Genomic DNA, 20,478 nt, shown 5'->3' on the forward strand with positions numbered 1-20,478 from the left:
CAAGACTGTAAGACCAGATAAACCATCAGGGTTTTGTCTGTTCATATTACGTATCACAGCACTTTCACATGTCAGTGTTGTGGCTTTCATAGTCCAGAACCATCAGGCGTCTGTCACCACTGACCCACGTTTATTATTCTGTCTCGGTTTATTATCGTTCACGCCAATAAAGAAAACTGAATTGAGAGACGAGATAAGAGAGAAAGAATAGTTCAACACAGAGAGCTGGAGGGTGAATGACAGTTGTGGTGCAGTTTTCAGACCCTGCTGATCTGAAGGAAATTAAAAACTTATGCTACAAACTACAAAAAAAAAAAAAAAAAACCCATGAAAACACAAAGAACACAGTACAGTGCAGATCACAGAGGCCGCACTGTAAAAAGGCTGGTAAACGTGTGTTTCTGGGCAGAAACTTCCGCTGTCGAAGCCTCAATAAATCCAACATGAAACAGTGTGAAGTTAAATAAGTCGTGTCATCTGCTGTGTGTCACTGCAGAGAAGCAACAGCAGCTCAGTCTGTTCACTGAGTCTGTCTTTACTGCGGAGTCCAGTGACATCTAGTGGCTCTGTCGGGGAACTGCATGACTGAAAACATTTACATTTTTGCAGCTGAACATGACTTTAAACTGATTTTAATGAGGAGAGGAGATCAATTTATACAAGCAGCAAATGAGAAGTATAGTAGAGAAGTATAATGTGAAGTATTAAACCATATTGCTCAAAACACAACATTTACAACATATTATGTATATTTCCACCTCTGCTAACCATTTTCAGAATTTCAGAAGATGTGTTTTGAGTGATTGATCAGCTGATCTGACGGGACGCTAACAGGAACAGTCGGCTGTTGCATGTTGTCAGCTTTACTGTAATATTAATAATACTGCAGATTAGAAAAAAAAAATAACAGCACCAACAGCAGCTCTGATCTTATACATATTTATTTACAACATTAAAAATATTACATGTGTATAGAATCTGAATCCTGAATGAATCTTCTTATTTTCTTATTTTGCATTTTGGCTTATTTAAGAATAATGTACAGTTATTATCATAAATTACTCCAATAAAATCATCTTGAGCCTGAAAAGGACGTCAGACTGACTGTACCTGTGCTTTGTATTTTATAGCTTTTATGTCTCCATCGTGTCCATTCTGTTATTTCATTAATAAATAATAGTTTAATTGTTATTAGAGTCACCGTTGCATCTGATGCAGCTACAGTATATAAGGAGCAGCAGTTATCAGGTGTTTTCTATATACAGTATTTGATGGAGAAAAAGAAACGCAAGAAAAAGAACAACTTTAGTTATTAATTACTTTGCAGATTCAGATTAATAATACAAAATATAATCAACAACTGAATTATGATGTATTATCATAGGTAAGATTAGACTTTATTGATCCCCGACATTTACCAGCTGCAACATTAAAGTTATTTAAACATTAATGCATCAATAATTAATATCCAGCGATATATTATATATGATTCAGAAAGGGGGAATTTTGCTTAAAGAGTACTTTTACTCTTGGTACTTTAAACATATTTTGGTGTTAACACTTTTCTACTTGTACTTAAGTAAACTCTTGAATGACAGAGTATTTCTACACTACTTTAACTGTTAACTGTTAAATTATCATCATGGGACTATACATTTGCAAGCTGCTGGTGTGTTCAAAGGCAGTGGGAGATTTAGCAGTTTAATGTTTGTCTTCTGAAACATCTTAATATAGTATAGTATAGATGTTTAGTCTCCTCTAACACACCGCGATGTGTCAGCTATCATCACCAGCTCTAAACATTCAACCTCAGCGAGTGAGATTCTGATGAAAGATGAATCACTTTTCTGTCCGGAAAACCGAACATGAATCACTGTTGATTCAACATCAATGTCTTATAAAACTGATAAGTATCACTATTTGTTTCAGTCAGTTCTGACTTTAATAAAAGTAATGATTCTGACAGAATCTGTTCCTGTTGCTCATATGTGTCCAATCCAACATGAGTTGACCCGTGCAGTAACGTCTGCCAGCACATTAGTCAACCAGCGCAGTGACTTTCCCATTAAAGCCCATTTTTCCCTGTTCCTCTCTGAGTCTGCAGCCGTTCCAGATTATCCAGCCGCCGCAACAGTTCTGCCAGCAGAGCCACTTCCCGCTGAGGAGAGCGTGACGCCGCCTGTTAACAGTAATGGGCCTTTAAACGAGCCTCAGACACAACTGAAAACACGGATCAGTGAAGCGAGAGGAGATGAACAGCAGCTGGGAGCGTAGAGAGAGAAATTATAGAACACATCATGATTATAAACCTTTTAACCAGAATCATTTTCACTTAAGTCCATGCCAGTTCTGACGTCTTTACGTGTTGAACTCTGGCAGTGATGCGGCCAATATCAACCTCATAAAACCTTTTCAACTTCATGTTCTGAAGACATTTTGTCTTAAATAATGTCCTGATCACATTCCTGCATCCCTTTTAGAATTTCATGACCCCATGAACTTTCCTCTAGCGCCACCATCAGGAAAAACTTTACATTTTTAGCTCCACTACTAGGAAGCTCATGGAGTTTTCTGTCTTCTTATGATGCACTAATATTATCCTACCGGGCAGAACTTCTCAGTCTCTACATTCCTGCACGTACACTCAGCTCACGGGATGCAGATTAACGAGTCCGAGCATTAACGAGCATTTTCATACTACTGAGGAATAATTTACCACTGAGACCACTAAATCAAGACTAAAAACCATCTGTTTTCACTCACCTACAGTTAAATAATTAAACCATTTGTCTCTTGATTTTTTTTCTCGCATTTTCTATTTTATTGTATTGAGTTTTCATCTACTACAATCTATTCATCTGTAATGTTTACTACCTTCTTGTACAGTATACTGAGACCTCTGTGATTTTACACTTTAAAGCAACTATAACTAAATTCTTCCAGCCACTAAAGAGTAAGTGAGACTTCAAATCAAACACATCCCTCCCATCCTGTTTCCTAAACCTACGTCCTGCCATGTAAACCTATAGCCACTGATGGCCGCTAGCTGCTCCAACTGACTCCCATTCAAGAAGCGTAAATTTCTCTCTACACACACTGAGTCAATCATTGTTTTCAACGAGTCATTCTGGTCTCAATCTCTAAATTCAGGTCCTCTAATAAGTGTGCTGGTGGTCATTTTGGAAATTATTGCTCCGTTAATAAGATTTGAAGACTTATAGTAGCTTTGATGTCTGCTGTGTGGGTGTTGATTGACAGCTGTGATTGACAGTTGCAATATTTCACTAAGTTTAATGTTACTTGATTATGATACCTGCCCTGTTAGCACAATTTAGCTAAAGTAGCTAACGTTGACCCAAGTGCGCAGTGTTCAGTGTTCCCAGTAAGCTAGTGTTAGCTTTGGTCAGAGGTAGCGGGGCGTGTTTCCCCGCACTCCTTATCTGGAAGGTCCTGGCTCCAAGCGGAAAAGATGGCGCCGACCAGAAGCTGCAACTCTGGGCTTCAAACCAAGTCCCCAGGAAGAAGGCTAGGCTGTGAAGCCAATTTGACATAGTGGCCAACCCGTGTAATTACAACTTCCGGGTCCAACAGGGGCCTAAAAAGCATTTTTCCTGCACACAATCATAGGAAAAGCTTCACAACCGCTGCGAGATGACTTGTTTCACCATCAGAATTTGATCTATTCAGTCCGATCACATTTGGAAAGTCTAGAAAAGCTGCACAATTAAATTATTTTATCCCCATTCAAGTCTGGAGGGCCAAACCAGAAGTTAGTCGGCTCAACCATGTGCATGCGCAGTATTCATGCATCCGGGTTATTTCTTTCCAGCAGGAAGTTGCTTTTTTGGCTTCGAGCATCAATGAGCATCTTTCTTAGGAATGAACGGGGCCCCGCCTCCAACGCTTCAAACCAGCACCAGTGAAACCAACAGGTGACGTCACACCTCGCTACATCCATCTTTAGATACAGTCTACGGTCCGGCCGCTGTTTCAGTCACGCCACTTTGTAACCTTGCTGGATGGTGGGCAGGGCGGAGCTACAGACCAGCTGCAGGCAGCACAGTGTGAAAGAGAGTTCTTCTCATATCAGATATTCATTTAATCATCAGCTAATGTCTAAAATCTGAATTAATGCACCTTTAAATAAACTTATTTTTGATGTTTCTTATAACTGAACTTTCTCTAACACTTTTAAGAAATTAATGCTGTACATGTTTTTATATTGTCTGATGAATGTCAGTCTAAAATATATAAAATATTCATGTAAAATGGAAACCAGCTTAGTCCTCATGAGGTGAAAAAGTCACAAGTTTATAAATCAGACAACATGCTGTCAACCACACAGCAAAAAAACAGAATAATACTCGTTCATGTTCTGAATTATGAAGTACTTATTTTCTCGTAACTATAGAAAAAGAATCTGTCATTGAGATTACAGCATTTCACCTGTTTCCAAAACTTTCTGGCAGACATTTTTTCTCAGAAAAAGAAGTCTCAAAGGTTAAAAATGACACTTAAGACGGATGGTTTGCAGTGTAGCAAAGGTGAAGCAGAAGTGAAGCAGCTGCTTTGAGTGTCAGTGAATCTGGTGGATGCAGATTCCTCCACAGATTTTAATTACATCCTACATACTTCCTCTCACAGTTAATTTGAAAGATTCACTCGATGCTCGGGAAAAAAAAAACGATTCAAAAATCTTGTAGGTTATTTGAGCATTTTGGAATGTTGTTTTGGTTCAGTGGATCAGAACAGCGAGGTTACAGAGAGTATAACATGAATAACAGTCAGTACCTGATATGGAGCAGTAGATGAGCTGTGGGTTCACTCTGCTGAGCTGCTCGTATCCTAAACCCATCTGATGTAGCTTCCCTGGAAGGTAGTTCTCTACCAGCACATCACACACTCCTGCAAGCTGAGACACATGAACAACAAACACACTTTTATAGTATTTAGGGCTGCAACACAATTATTTTCATTCTCATTTAATCAGCTGATTACTTCCTAGATAAATCAATTAGTTGTTTAAGTCTATAAAATGTCCACAACTCAACAACATCAAGATATTCAGTTTACTGTCATAAAGGACTAAAGAAACCAGAAAATATTCACATTTAAGAAGCTGGAATCAAAGAATTTGGAAACTTTCCTCTTAAAAAATGACTCCAAACAATTAATCAATTATCAAAATAGTTGCAGATTAATTTGATAGTTGGCAACTGATTGATCAATCAACTAATCATTGCAGCTCTAATATGCCCATTATAGCTTTCAGTTGTCACCATGCACTCAGAGCTTAAAGAGCAGCAGCGACTGCTTTACATGGACTTTATTTGCCCTGAGTTTCACCTCACAGGCAACATGTTGTGGAGCCGGTTGTGTGCAGCCGGGCAGAACAACCTGCAGGATCTAATCCAGGCTGAAAAAAATACTTCAACATTTATGGCATGATTTTCAGTTAAAAAATATTTAATCTGTATTTACAGTTGATATAGATGATATTCTCCTAAAAGATGCTGGAGTCAAACATCAATCACAGATACAACATTATCTATCACAAAGTATCAGATCTCTATTAACCCTAATGTTGTCCTCGGGTCAATTTAGACCCATGCTGTCATCAAAAAAACTGGACTGGTTTCAAAACAGTATCCTGACTAAAAAATTATGAATTATTTAACTATAGTTGAGATCAGAGGAAAATATGTTGATGGATTATGGTAGACTGGTATATGTAAAAGTTAAGTCAAGATACATTTCAATCTTAATTTATCTAAATTGACCCGAGGACAACAGGAGGGTTAAGACCTGACCTAACCTGATTCATTTTTTATACTACCATTATTATGGAAACCATGTCTAATTTGCTGTTTCATCATCGACCCATTTTTACCTCGCTGTCTCTCACACTTCTTAACTAGCGGTGGGCGATAGGGCCCTATGATAATATCACAATATTTCAGGGTATTTCAGCGATAACAATATTCTTGACAATATGATAAAATACTCCTGGCAGGATATTACATATTACTTTGATTTGTTGTACATCTGATCTTTTGTAACCAAACCCCTTCCACAATCAATCAATCAATCAATAATAACCTGTGGAATTTGCTTTCAGTACAGCATATATGGAAGCTCATCACATAAAACAACAGCTTTAGACAGGACTGGCACAACATTGACACATTGACATGACAGTTTAAAGTGCAGGTAGTGGAGGAGAAGCTGTGTTTGGTGGACGGGGATCTATAGCGCCTCCTGTCAGCTGGAGCAGGTGGTGTGCAGGGTAAGAGGGGTCAGAGATTATTTTATTTGCCTTTTTGATAGTACGTTTGTTATATAGTCATTCAACTGATGGGAAGGGTTTTCCAACGATCTTGGATGCTTTTTTAACTATACACTGCAGTTTTTTGCTTGATTGACTGTCCAGGCTGCCGAACCAGACGGTTATAGATGAGGTGAGTTTGCTGTCGGAGGAAAAACAGTCTCCGGTGGGCTTTTTTGATGATGTGAGCTGTGTTGGTCTTCCATTTCAGTGTGTTACTGATGTGTGTGCCGAGAAATTTGAAAGAGTCCGTTATGGTTATGGGTTTTCCAGAGACGTGAATGAGGGATTTGGGGTTGGGGGGTGGGGGGGGGGGTCGCTCCCCTTGTTGGAACTAACTCCTCCACCGTGGAACCGGCAGCCATGTTACTTTTTCTTTCAGCCATGTTTGTTGTTGCTGTGTGCAACGGTATGACATCATTACATAAACAAGTTGGAATATTACCATTATCATGATATGACTTTTTTTTAACATATTAAAAAAAATCATCCCTAAACCAAAGCTACGCCTTGAACTTAGTGATGGAAACTCGGACTCGACTTGAGCTTTATAACTTCACCTGTTATCTGCTAAAACGTGTCCAAAGCATCAAGCATCAAACACTGTCAAGTACTGAAAGTCAACGTCAATCTTGGTTGACTTATTCTTTCATCAGATACACATTTTAAACAGTATTTCATTATTTTTTTGTACATCTGCTTGTGTTTAGACAACAATCAACAATTGAAAAACCTGTTAATGATTCTCACAGTAAGGTATCAAAATGAGTATAATCTGCTATAAGTACTGAAAGTCAGTTATTGCATCAATCGCATCATTTTCAAATGATAAAAGTTGCTGCTGCGAGTGTGTCGTACCTCCAGGATGACCTTCACTCCTCCGGGATGCTTCAGGTCCACAGCGATACTCTGAAATCAGACATCAGGTCAGATCAGAGCTCATTATTAACACTAAGAATCATTATGAGCACACAGTTTGATGTAATAAACTTGAAATGTTTACTGGCAGGATATTAAAGGAGGTTTCTGCCCTTTAACCATGAAACAGCTCTAAATATTTTACATCATCAGCTTTCATTTCATTACTTTTTTGTTTCGGTTGACGCTGAGGAAATAGGCGCTCTCTGTGCCGACAAACGGAGGACCCCATGCTCTGGTGTCATCACCTGCACCTGTTCAACAAAACACACACACAAAAAAAACTCATATGTAGGTGGAAATTCACTGAGTAGACTTTCATAAATGAAAGCTGGAGGGAGAAGGGAACAAAAAAAGAGAAAGAGGGATATTGAAAGGTAGAAAGAAAGTCACAAACAAACTCACCTGGTCTCTCCACTTTGATCACCTCTGCTCCCAGATCTCCCAGGATCATGGTGGCGAAGGGACCAGCCAGAACTCTGAAAACAGTTCAGAATATTTCATTTAAAACTGACAACTCTATCTCCAATCCTACACTTATAAGTACATGAAAACTGAAGTATTCAGACAGTCTCTCGTCCTTCTGCTGAGAATCTTACCGTGTCAAGTCCAACACTCTGACGCCCTCCAGTGGCCGAAGGTTTTCTCCTTTTGAAATCAGTGAATAAAAAAGAAAACACACTGGAGTCATGACATGAGACAACTTTGATCCTCTTATAGTAAATGCTGTTTACTGGCTGATAGACAGACTGGATACTGAACATACATGTGGACACAACTGGAACCAGTCCCATCTGTCAATGAGCAGCTGCCTTTACCAGTAGTGGAGCGACAAATGTAAAGTCTGATGCAAGAGGAAAGGTCACAGGGTCATTAAAAATCTAAAGAGGTCATCTTCTTGGCAGCAGGAATAAGTTCGGGAGATTTCATGAGAATTTGACCAATAGATTTAGTGAATTCAGGTTTACAATTGGGAATTTTTACTCTTTCTTGTTGCTTTTTATTTTAATATTATATCTGTGGTGTAAAACTAGTCTAATACAAATTAGAGCCTGATCGATAAATCAGCTTGGCCCATATATTCTCATTACAGACATATCGCTATCAGCATAAATGTCAGCTGATAAATGACAAGAAATTAAAGTATAGAAAATCCAGATATGTGTTTTGAAACCAGAGAGCATCACCAGTTTATTTTTTCATCTGTTAAACTTCCTGCCCAGTTAAAAAAAACTAACTGAAGAGAACCTTATAAAAAAAAGCTAATGAGTTGTGTAAAGAAATTAATACTGGCCGACATATAATTATCAGATTTCTTAAAATCTGAAATGTTAGTATCAGTATAGGCCTAAAAAATCCTGCATCAGCCGGGTTACAACACAAATATAACAAAAGACAACCTGCTTATAAAATATAACTAGATTTAAATGACGAGTTCACCAAGTTCCAAGTGTGTGTTAAACCAGCAGTCAGGTGTCTGTAATCATTCCTCCTGTTCATACTGGATATTAAAAGATCCTTCAAATGTGCTTTCAATGGAAGTGATGGAGGCCAAAATCCACAGTGTGTCCACACAGTCATTTAAAAGTAGATGTGAAGCTTATTTGAGGTCTGAGTTAGTCATATCAAGTGGATATCTGACACATTTACAGTCTTTTTAGCATCAAATTCCCTCTTTGTGTTTCCTCGGACAGTGTTTCCCTGTTGAGCTGCAGGTGGAAGTATAGAAACAAAAAGAGGAACTTTGGCACTAAAAAGACTGTAACGTTGAAAGATATCTACTTGATTTGACTCATTTGGACGCTGAAGCTTCATATTAGCTTCAGATAAACTTTGAAATACATTTGTCCTCCATCACTTCCATTGTAAGGTCATTATGAAGGGATCTTCTAACGGTCAGTATGAACAGGAGGAATGATTACAGCAAGAAAAACAGGTTTCATGTTCATTTGGGCTCCTGACTGTTGGTTTAAGAAACACATGAAGGACTGTGAACTCATCCTTTAATATTCAGACAGAGCACAATCAATCCAAAAGAGATATTAGTGTGTTAGAGCAGCTACTTCACATTAATGAATGAAAACCTCATTTGGGAACATTTGGGAATTGTTTTGCTTGGTCTTTGGCATCATTATGGTTGGCAGGTGAGATTTGTCCATGTTCCACCTGAATGCTGTGATGACGTCAGTTACCACCACACCAAACGCCACCATTGGTCCACATCACAAGCGTCTGTTGAGATTTGGACATTTCATTCGGAAAAGTGGCGGTATTTTAGCAAAATTGAAAGCTTTTGCAAACATTACTTGAATTTGCGTTAATTATTGCGATCGCAATTCCCTACTGTTAGAGGTTAAAATCATAGAATAACTAGAACAGACTAAATAAAATATGAAGATTTTTAATAATCAATAATTGTTATTAAATTATTCCAAGGAGCAGTACACATTCATAATGTTGCTGTGTAATTACAAGATTAATTTATTGATTAATTAATCGATGATGATCAGGAAGAGCTTTTGTTTTGGCAGTTCTGACCGGAACAGTCTGCACGCAGCGAGCTTGACAGATCTGAGTTAGACTTTGACCAAACACAGCTAGTTAAAGTTTATGTGGCCAGGTAATGTGAGAAGTGTCCTTCCTGCCCTCGTCTTCAGGTATACAGTTATTTTTCAGCAACGACAACTGCTGTATTTGATCATGTGAGGCGTTTGTTTTATCGATTAGCAGATTTATCCATCTGACAGTAGGCTAACGGGGCTGTTTATCTAGCATTAGCCAGCTAGCTTTAGCTCCAGCGCAGTACCTGTTGGTGTGTGTGTCAGCCGCCGTTCACTGACCGGACATCTCACCGAGTTTTTCCTCTGCAACAGCGGCTTGAACCCAGCCGGACAGAGAGCAGGAAAACGGCTTTTTAACACTCTGATAGACGCCGACATTTTCCCACCTGTTAGCGTCAAGTGACACGCGTTGCTATAAGACTTCCGGGCTTCGCTTTTCAAAGTAATAGTCGGGATAATTAAATTAATTCATGGTGCTTTTACTTTTTCAGAGCTGTTTGATTCAGTCACTGATGGAAGAAGTACTCAGACCTTTTACTTCGGTAAAAGTACCAATACAGTAATGTAAAAATACTCCATTACAAGTAAAAGTCCTGCATGAAACATCCTCCTACAGTAAAAGTACATAAGTATTATGAGCTTGATGTAGTTAAAGTATTGCACTAAAATTACATAAGTATTATGAGATTGATGTAGTTAAAGTATTGCAGTAAAAGTAGTGGTTTGGTCCCTCTGACTGATATATTATTATATATGACATCATTAGATTATTAATAGTGAAGCATCAGTGTTAGAGCAGCATGTTACTGTTGTAGCTGCTGGAGGTGGAGCTAGTTTCAACTACTTTATATACAGTTAGCCAGTTTAGTCCAGTGGTTCCCAACCTAGGGGTCGGGTCCCTCCAAAGGGTCAGCAGATAAATCTGAGGGGTGGTGAGATGATTAATGGGAGAGGAAAGAAGAAAAAACAAAGTTCTGATACACAAATCTGTTTTCAGTTTTTGGACTTTTTCTCTAATCTTTGATTTTTGCTGAAATATTGGATCATTTGAACATTTATTGAAATGAAAGCATGTGAGAAGTTTAGATGGAAAAATCACTATTTGGTGGAGCTGTTAACAACTCATAGACATGTGAAATGTGACCCCGACTACACACTGCTTTTTGTAAGACGTCAATAGCCAAAAAGGTTGGAAACCACTGGTTTCATCTTTTACAATGTGTTGTATTTTAAAAGCTTGTTATATTATCCATTGTGTCAAATCTATATCTGAAAAGTAACTAAAGCTGCAAAATAAATGTAGTGGAGTAGAAAGTACAATATTTCCCTCTGAAATGTAGAAAGTAGCATCACATGGAAATACTCAAGTAAAGTACAAGTACCTCAAAATTGTACTTAAGTACAGTACTTCAGTAAATGTACTTATTTACTTTTCGCCATTTATATTTGGGCCAAGTCTAGCCTCAGTTTGTATCTCCCATGTTATTTGAATCGCAGAGCCTAGCATATATTTTCTAACATATGAATCTCAGATGATGTTTGTAAAGCTCAGTTCTTCTATCACTGTATTCTACGTGCTGCACAATAAAAAAGATATTTACCCTGTTTTCCAAGTTGCATCTCTTGTTCCTTATAGTGTGGAATAAAAATACAATATGGAGTGATTAATGAGTTAGAATAGTAACGTAATTTTACACATTTCATATCTTATTGTATTAAATCAATACATGGCCCCTTTTTGTTGGGGGGCCCATTGCCTACCTCTCCCACGGGAAATTGCATATTACTCAGTTTGATAGACATGAACCAACATCAAAAGTTTTATTACTATTTATATTTCTCTGTTAATTTTCATTCACTGCCTCCCGCTCACTATACTCTGCCGATGAAAGGCCTTAGCCAGACTTTTCTCCTCTGTAGTTCCCTGCTGGTGGAACGAGTTACCAAACACTGTTAGATCCACACTGTTAGTCCCTCTCAATCTTTAAGAAAAGACTAAAGACCCAGCTCTTTCGTGAGCACCTCAGCACTCTATGGACTGAAGAAAAAAATAAAAAAATAAAATCTGTTTCCGTGCATTTTATGCACTCTATGCATTGCCTCTGTGCATCGCCTGTTGGCACTTCCGTCCTGTTGGACTTGAACTTAGCTTTATGGTTGGTTATGCTTTGGATAGAGGTGTCTGTTAAATTAAATTGTAAATTGTAATTGTAATGTTTCCAATTGTTGCTTTACTCATATTGTAAACTAATTATCTCACTCTGTTAGGTAGTTGGACATTATTTACTTTTTTCTGACATTTTATAAATCAACATATGCTTCAGATATTTAACTGCAACATGTTTCAGCCTCTGTGCTGTTCTTCAGGCAACGTGTACGTCAGTTATATTTGTAACATCATGTGACACATTTTCACCAGTTCAATGATTGCCAACTGGAAGTTAAACATTGCTGCTTTACTGGGAACTATTTGCACTTCAAGAGGTTAATTTTTTGCTTCATGTTTGATGCTTTGTAGCTCTGATAAAAGTGCAGTGACACAACAATGGAGGTAAATTAATTCATTTAAATTTAGATTGGTCGATGAATAATTAACATCTGTGATATAAATGCAAACTTTGACATCCCATAATTCTTTTAAGTGTTTTTAAACAATCTTTTTTAATACTCAGGATAACAAATCATTCATAAAGGGAGTTGGACAGAATAAACCATTTACAGTATCCCTGCAGTAAATAGCAGTCCAGTGAGCCTGAAGCTGTTTCTGTTAAAGTTTCAGAGGTGTTGATTGAACTCTTTGGTCATTTCAGAAGTTGTAGTTTGTGCTGTTGTCAAGAAAATATCCAGTTTAAATGTCTCTCAGTCAGTGTTGACTGACTGAACTGCTGAGGCATCAGCAGCTAACAATGCAAAATGTGGCAAAAAGTCTCAAAATCATGACATGCTTGACATGATGTCATCATGAAGGCCTCAGTTTTTTTTCACACACACACACACACACACACACATATAAATATATATATATATGTGTGTGTGTGTGTGTGTGTATGTATGTATATATATATGTATGTGTGTATGTATATATATATATATATATCATAACACAAACATACTATACTGTTATTCAATGAAAATGAATGTCAGAAATGTGGCTTGGTTGCAGACCGTTTCTTCTTGGGCATGTGACATCTTTAATAAATAAGATAAATATAATGAAATATTTTTCTATGTTATGTATAAAGAACAACATGAAATCAACAAATCTCATTCTAAACTGTAATCAAGTCTTTTTATTTAGGTTTTTTGATTTCAGGTTTGTGCTGTTCAAGCAAAGAGAGATGCTCACAAACAAACACAACACACACACACACACACACACACACACACACACACACACACACACACACACAGTGTTGTCATGTGATTTCCAGTAAATGGAGAGGAGGGGGTGAGCAACAGTTACCTGACACAGGTGTGTGAAAACAGGAAGTGAACAATACAGCTGAAGGCATTCAAACTACAGATTCCATTCTGAGATGACAGAACAGAGCAGGAGGGGGAAAAGTCTGAGGCAGGGTGAGTGTTAATACAACATTATTATTATTTTACTGTCAAACTCTCTGAGCCAGTTGTCTGTTGAGGACTGTAGAGAGAAGAAGAGCCAGAATGAACTTTGATACAAAGAGACTGAAAGAAAACAGGGAGATACTAACTTGTGGTATTTGCTTGGTATTTTTTTGGAAGTGACTCAACAGACTTGTTTCTCTTGAATCTTGCTTTCTAATCTCACAGTCAGCGTTACCTCTCAGACTGACTGAAGTCAACAAAATGAGTGTTTGTGGTGAGGAAGAGGAGGACGGAGCAGAGTCTCTAATATCCAACTGTCTGTCTATGAAGAGTGACTTGTCTAAAGATGAACCTCCATACTTCAGTAATGAACCTGGACCCCGAGACACAAAGTAAGACAGTGCAGTTTTATTGTATGATTTGTGTTGGAATTTTGATTTGTAAAATATAACAAAAGTCATCTTACCCACTGTGACACTGGCAGAAAGAGAAATTCTTCATCCTTCACTCCTTGAGATGGTTATCTGGAAAAACTGGTGTCAAATTCAAACACACTGCCGCTAAGGGAACTTGTAAATCAGGAAATTCAACTGACTTAAACCATGGGAACAGTTAGACAGGACATTTCCTTAGGTTTTTTCTTTGTTTTTCAACACAATATATGTTTAACATGAAAACACTTTTTCGTCAGTTTGATAATAAAATAAAAGGAGAAAAATAACTGTTCAGTACTCAAAAGCGCAAACATACAGCAGAACTGTTGTGTTCATGTGGTATGATTATTCATATCTTTGTGTTTGCAGAGGTCAGTACCACAGACAGAGAGCAGTGTCTCCAGTATCCAGCTGTCTGTCTATGAAGAGTGACTTTTCTAAAGATGAACCTCCATACTTCAGTAATGAACCTGGACCCTCTGACACAAAGTAAGAGACTGTTTCTACTGTAAACTGACCTGAGGCAGCATGAGTCTGAGTGAGGAAAATAGTCATTAAATGTTTCTGTGAAGCAGAACCATTATATACAGATATGTATGTCTTTTCTAACAAGTATTTTTGCATCAGTGTCCAAATTTTGAATTTACAGTGAATATTCTGAAGTTAAAGTCTGAAAAATGACAAAATCTCTTTTGAGTTTAGTATCCATCTTGTACAACTGGTTTTCAAATCATGTTAAGACTCAGTGCAGTGTTTTTTGTATGATTTGTGTTGGAAATTTGATTTGTACAAACAAGTCATCCACCCTATTGTGGCACTGTCACAAAGAGAAATTCTTCATTCTTCACTCCCTGAGATGGTTATCTGGAAAAACTGGTGTCAAATACAAACATACTGCCACTTTGTATCAAGGGAACTTGTAAATCAGGAAATTCAACTGGCTTAAACAATTGGAACAGTTAGACAGGACATTTACTTAGGTTTTTTCTTTGCAACACAATATATGTTTAACTTTTAGAAACCAAAAACACCTCTTCATCAGAGTTTGATAATAAAATAAAAGGAGAAAAATAACTGTTCAGTACTCAAAAACACAAACATACAGCAGAACTGTTGTGTTCATGTGGTATGATTATTCATATCTTTGTGTTTGCAGACGTCAGTACCACAGACAGAGAGCAGTGTCTCCAGTATCCAGCTGTCTGTCTATGAAGAGTGACTTTTCTAAAGAGGAACCTCCATACTTCAGTAGTGAACCTGGACCCTCTGACACAAAGTAAGAGACTGTTTCTAATGTAAACTGACCTGATGGAAGATGATTCAATGAGTAGGAAGACAAAAATATTCCTTTTCACCTTTTTATAAAGTAAAACTATTGTTATAGATGTGTTGATGCATTTCTATGAAGTATTTACACATCTGTGTTCAAAAGTTGAATTCACAGCAAAGATTTGCATATTTGCAATATACATGTACTCCATATATAAGTATAAAGAGGCAACGTAGGAATTATATATAATCCAAGTCACAGTAGATTTAGTAAAATGGATTGAGATTTCCTGCCCTGCAGTGATGTTAGGACTAGTTGTTGTTTATTGGCTGATTGCTGTGAATGAGAAGGTTCATAATCATGAACAAGGGAGTTTCAGGGGGTCAGTGCTGTTCTATTGGCTACTGTGTAGGCTTGAACTTAATGCAAGTTGTGACAGTGAGCCAGTGGAGGGTAATGAAAAGTGGAGTGACATGAGCTGTTTTTGGTTGATTGAAGACCATTGACAATTGAAGACCCCTCTGCTGCTTAAGTTCTTGCCCTGACATCTATCAGTCATCTCAAAAAGCTGGTGTCCTAACAAAAACATACTGTAGAGCAGCTTTGCAACAAGGGAAGATAGAGGAAAAACAGTTGACGATCTCAACCCAGAAAGACAGTTAGAAGGAGCATTTCTTCTTTTTTCTTTGTGTGAAAACATCTTGATTCAAACATTTGGAGGCCAAATTGGCTTTTTCATCAAAGAAGTCAGAAATAAATGAAAGACACTGACAAAAACATATATAACTGCTCTATGATCAAAAATAAAAACATACGGCAGAACTGTTGTACTCAAGTTATGATTATTCATATCTTTGTGTTTGCAGAGGTCAGTACCACAGACAGAGAGCAGTGTCTCCAGTATCCAGCTGTCTGTCTATGAAGAGTGACTTTTCTAAAGATGAACCTCCATACTTCAGTAATGAACCTGGACCCTCTGACACAAAGTAAGAGACTGTTTCTACTGTAAACTGACCTGAGGCAGCATGAGTCTGAGTGAGGAAAATAGTCATTAAATGTTTCTGTGAAGCAGAACCATTATATACAGATATGCATGTCTTTTCCAAGAAGTGTTTATGCATCAGTGTCCAAACTTTGAATTTACAGTGAATATTCTGAAGTTAAAGTCTGAAAATGACAAAATCTCTTTTGAGTTTATTATCTATCTTGTACAACTGGTTTTCAAATCACGTTAAGACTCAGTGCAGTGTTTTTTGTATGATTTGTGTTGGAAATTTGATTTGTACAAACAAGTCATCCACCCTATTGTGGCACTGTCACAAAGGGAAATTCTTCATTCTTCACTCCCTGAGATGGTTATCTGGAAAAACTGGTGTCAAATACAAACATACTGCCACTTTGTATCAAGGGAACTTGTAAATCAGGAAATTCAACTGACTTAAACCATTGGAACAGTTAGACAGGACATTTCCTTAGGTTTTTTTCTTTGTTTTTCAACACAATATATATTTAACTTTTAGAAACTAAAAAACACCTCTTCATCAGAGTTTGATAATAAAATAAAAGGAGAAAAATAACTGCTCAGTACTCAAAAACACAAACATACAGCAGAACTGTTGTGTTCATGTGGTATGATTATTCATATCTTTGTGTTTGCAGACGTCAGTACCACAGACAGAGAGCAGTGTCTCCAGTATCCAGCTGTCTGTCTATGAAGAGTGACTTTTCTAAAGATGAACCTCCATACTTCAGTAGTGAACCTGGACCCTCTGACACAAAGTAAGAGACTGTTTCTAATGTAAACTGACCTGATGGAAGATGATTCAATGAGTAGGAAGACAAAAATACTCCTTTTCACCTTTTTGTAAAGTAAAACTATTGTTGTAGATGTGTTGGTGCATTTCTATGAAGTATTTATACATCTGTGTTCAAAAGTTGAATTTGCATATTTGCAATATACATGTACTCCATATATAAGTATAAAGAGGCAACATAGGAATTATATATAATCCAAGTCACAGTAGATTTAGTAAAATGGATTGAGATTTCCTGCCCTGCAGTGATGTTAGGACTAGTTGTTGTTTATTGGCTGATTGCTGTGAATGAGAAGGTTCATAATCATGAACAAGGGAGTTTCAGGGGGTCAGTGCTGTTCAATTGGCCGCTGTGTAGGCTTGAACTTAATGCAAGCTGTGACAGTGAGCCAGTGGAGGGTAATGAAAAGTGGAGTGACATGAGCTGTTTTTGGTTGATTGAAGACCTTTGACAATTGAAGACCCCTCTGCTGCTTAAGTTCTTGCCCTGACATCTATCAGTCATCTCAAAAAGCAGGTGTCTTAACAAAAACATACTGTACAGCAGCTTTGCAACAAGGGAAGATAGAGGAAAAACAGTTGACGATCTCAACCCAGAAAGACAGTTAGAAGGAGCATTTCTTCTTATTTCTTTGTGTGAAAACATCTTGATTCAAACATTTAACTTTTGGAGGCCAAATTGGCTTTTTCATCAAAGAAGTCAGAAATGAATGAAAGACACTGAAAAAAAATATATAACTGCTCTATGCTAAAAAAACAAATTCAGGAAAACTGTTGTACTCAAGTTATGATTATTCATATCTTTGTGTTCGCAGAGGTCAGTACCACAGACAGAGAGCAGTGTCTCCAGTATTCAGCTGTCTGTCTATGAAGAGTGACTTGTCAAAAGATGAACCTCCCTACTTCAGTAATGAACCTGGACCCTCAAAATTAAGGTAAGAGACTGTTTCTGCTAGGGCTGGCCGATATCACCTAAAGTCAATATCACGATAAATTGTCACATTTACCTTGGTAATAATTCACCAAATGATATTTTATTTTATGCACCTGTGTACAAGATTCTCCATCTCACAGTGGAGCTCTTATCAATTATTTGTACTGAAAAGAAACAGAAAATCCTGGGTTATGACTGAGTCATATTTATTTATCATATTCAGTAGTCAAAAACATTTTTAGGTATCTGTTTGCTAAAACAGGAATTCAAAGTAAAATATGGCTCCATTTAACCTATCTTGCGAATGTCAAAATAAGCAGTATCAATAGATTTGAATAACATTTATGAAAAAGACTTCTGTAATATCATTATCTTATGAGCTGAATCTTTTAACAAGCCTCCAGACTGTGGTCAGGAAGCACAGCCACAAGCCACAGTATTACCTGGGCCCATTTTCCTCAAGTGCTCATAATCACTCCCAGGAATTTTGCTAAAAGTGACCCTAGAACTAAAAATATTCCAACTTCAGAGAAGGACCAAGGACCCTATTTTCATGGAGACAACGACCAGCGCAAGCAGCACTATGACTGTTATTTTTCTGACCTTGAAATTCACTTTGCCTGTCTGTGTGATATTTTGGTGCCTAGCACAGAGCGCACGCTGCACAAGCGGAAACAAACAGGTGTGAGGTTCAAATGAGGCAGTGCAAAGCCAGTTAGTTGTTGGTATTTTGGTGGTAAATGGGTCCTTCAACATTCAAATGAGAACTGAACCATGTCTGTTTTGGCGCAAAGTCACTCTGCTGCCAATCTGTTATTTTATTAACAAGAGGAGGCTACATACCTTGAGTAAATGTGCTGCAATAACAGAATAAAGCTTGAAATGTAAATAAACTATTTTAATTGAACACATTCAACCATTAGATACATTTAAATTGGCATGAAAAAATAACAGATTAAGCAGTCTGCATTTATCTATATTAGCATGGGTGATTCTTACAGTATTTGTTATCCACAAGTGCTAAATGCTGTATGAAAACCTCATGCAGTACATTAAATACCTGCAGCCATCTCAAGGCAGCAGCACAGACATGTTGTTACATGTTGATATACCATGAAGAAGACAGACTGAAACATGACCGGCAACTGTGCAGACCAGTTTACCCACCAATCACTATTCCATATTGTTTCACAGGTCACTGGCTTGCTTGTTTGTGATTCTTTTTAATTTGATTTTGATGTCAGTTCAACTTCTGAAGCAGTGAGGAATGAGGATGACAGCAGGTGGAGGTGAATCATGCTCCTGGATAAACTGATTTTAATGAGTATAGTTAGATTTTTGCCTCACTGTGTCTTTAGGTTTCAGCTGCTGCAACATGCTTTGGAGGACTTTGTTTTCTGATCAGTTAGAGTGATTTTCCTTTTATCTCCACAGAAAGAGGAAGAGGAGTGGTGTGTCTATAAAGGAGCAGCTGTCCTGCTGTTCTTTGTGTCAGAATGTCCTGAAGGATCCAGTCTCTACCAGCTGTGGACACTGGTTCTGCAGACAGTGCATCACCTCATACGGGAACCAGTCTGCTACATCAGGAGACTCCTCCTGTCCCCAGTGCAGAAAAAGATCCAGAACAAGTAATAACAACAACAACAACAATAACAACAACAACAACAACAACAACAACAACAACAATAATAATAATAATAATAATAATAATAATAATAATAACAACTTTATTTTTATAGCACTTTTCAATTTTTTTACATGCACCAAATGCTTCACATCAAAAAATACATAAAATGAACATAAAAACATGTAAATGTACATAAGATGGAAAATAAAACCCACTTGATAAAATAAATAAGAATAAGATAAAATAAAGTAAATACAATACATAGAATACATACTTAAGTGGTGGTAATTTATTCACTTAATAAGTGAATACTCAGACAGTATTTCACCATGTGTGCACAATCTGTAAGTCGGCGCCTAGGTCTCTGAAGCCATAAGCAAACAGAACCTCCTTTTTCCCAACGGACACAGACTCCCTGCCAGTCTTGATAAACCTCTTTCAGTTTACCCCAGATCGTCTTCCCACAGCACTGTGGGTCTTTTCTGTGTGAAGCTGCCCCAGAAAAAAACAAAACAAAACAAAAAAACCCATTAGAGGCATGTGGGGGTTAAAAATACACACCACAATACACACCCATAAAGTAGAATACATAATGAGTAATAATAATCATCATCATCATCATCATCATAAGCTGGCTTCCCTGATATCTATCAGTAGTGTGTTCCATAGTTTTGGGGTATAATTGACTGGCTGCATTCCCGATTTCGGCTGTTTTTTGTGAATCTCCAATAAACCAGCAGCAGTTGATCGCAGTGTTCTTGAAGGCAGATAGTTAACAAGGGAGTAAGCAATGTAGCTTGGTCCTTGGTACAGGAAGTCAGTACAGAGCAGCTAAAACTGGCAAATGAATTCCCCTCTTGTTTCTTTTTTAAAAGCCGAGCTGCAGAGTTTTGAATGAGCTGAAGTCTCTCAGTGTTTTTTTTCGGGAGGCCAGTAATCAAGTAGGTTTGAAATGAAGGCATGAATCAGTTTTTCAGCATCTTTTTGATTTATGAATGGTCATACTTTTGCTATGTTTCTAAGGTGAA

At 37.6% G+C, this 20,478-nt stretch overlaps 2 protein-coding genes across 4 annotated transcripts in view; one reads left to right on the plus strand and one right to left on the minus strand.

Moving 5' to 3' along the window:
- sugct (succinyl-CoA:glutarate-CoA transferase) overlaps positions 1-10,195 on the minus strand; it is a 118,309-nt gene extending 108,114 nt beyond the window's left edge. For all 3 annotated transcript variants that reach the window (XM_067578248.1, XM_067578249.1, XM_067578250.1), the window contains exons 1-6: positions 10,050-10,195; positions 7,843-7,891; positions 7,649-7,722; positions 7,412-7,497; positions 7,184-7,234; positions 4,792-4,912 (exon numbers count right to left, since the gene is read on the minus strand). In XM_067578248.1, coding sequence (XP_067434349.1) covers positions 4,792-4,912; positions 7,184-7,234; positions 7,412-7,497; positions 7,649-7,722; positions 7,843-7,891; positions 10,050-10,182 — 514 coding nt within the window. In that variant the 5' untranslated portion in view covers positions 10,183-10,195. The remainder of the gene's footprint in view (positions 1-4,791; positions 4,913-7,183; positions 7,235-7,411; positions 7,498-7,648; positions 7,723-7,842; positions 7,892-10,049) is intronic.
- A 2,669-nt stretch (positions 10,196-12,864) lies between these two features.
- The window catches only part of LOC137173426 (NACHT, LRR and PYD domains-containing protein 12-like), a 28,842-nt gene continuing 21,228 nt past the window's right edge, over positions 12,865-20,478 (plus strand). Inside the window, exons 1-7 of the mRNA XM_067578246.1 lie at positions 12,865-13,763; positions 14,175-14,294; positions 14,962-15,081; positions 15,942-16,061; positions 16,735-16,854; positions 17,705-17,824; positions 19,258-19,451. Of these exons, the coding sequence (XP_067434347.1) occupies positions 13,633-13,763; positions 14,175-14,294; positions 14,962-15,081; positions 15,942-16,061; positions 16,735-16,854; positions 17,705-17,824; positions 19,258-19,451 (925 nt within the window). The 5' untranslated portion in view covers positions 12,865-13,632. The remainder of the gene's footprint in view (positions 13,764-14,174; positions 14,295-14,961; positions 15,082-15,941; positions 16,062-16,734; positions 16,855-17,704; positions 17,825-19,257; positions 19,452-20,478) is intronic.

This window comes from Thunnus thynnus, chromosome 21, assembly GCF_963924715.1.
Source record: "Thunnus thynnus chromosome 21, fThuThy2.1, whole genome shotgun sequence".
NCBI lineage: Eukaryota > Metazoa > Chordata > Actinopteri > Scombriformes > Scombridae > Thunnus > Thunnus thynnus.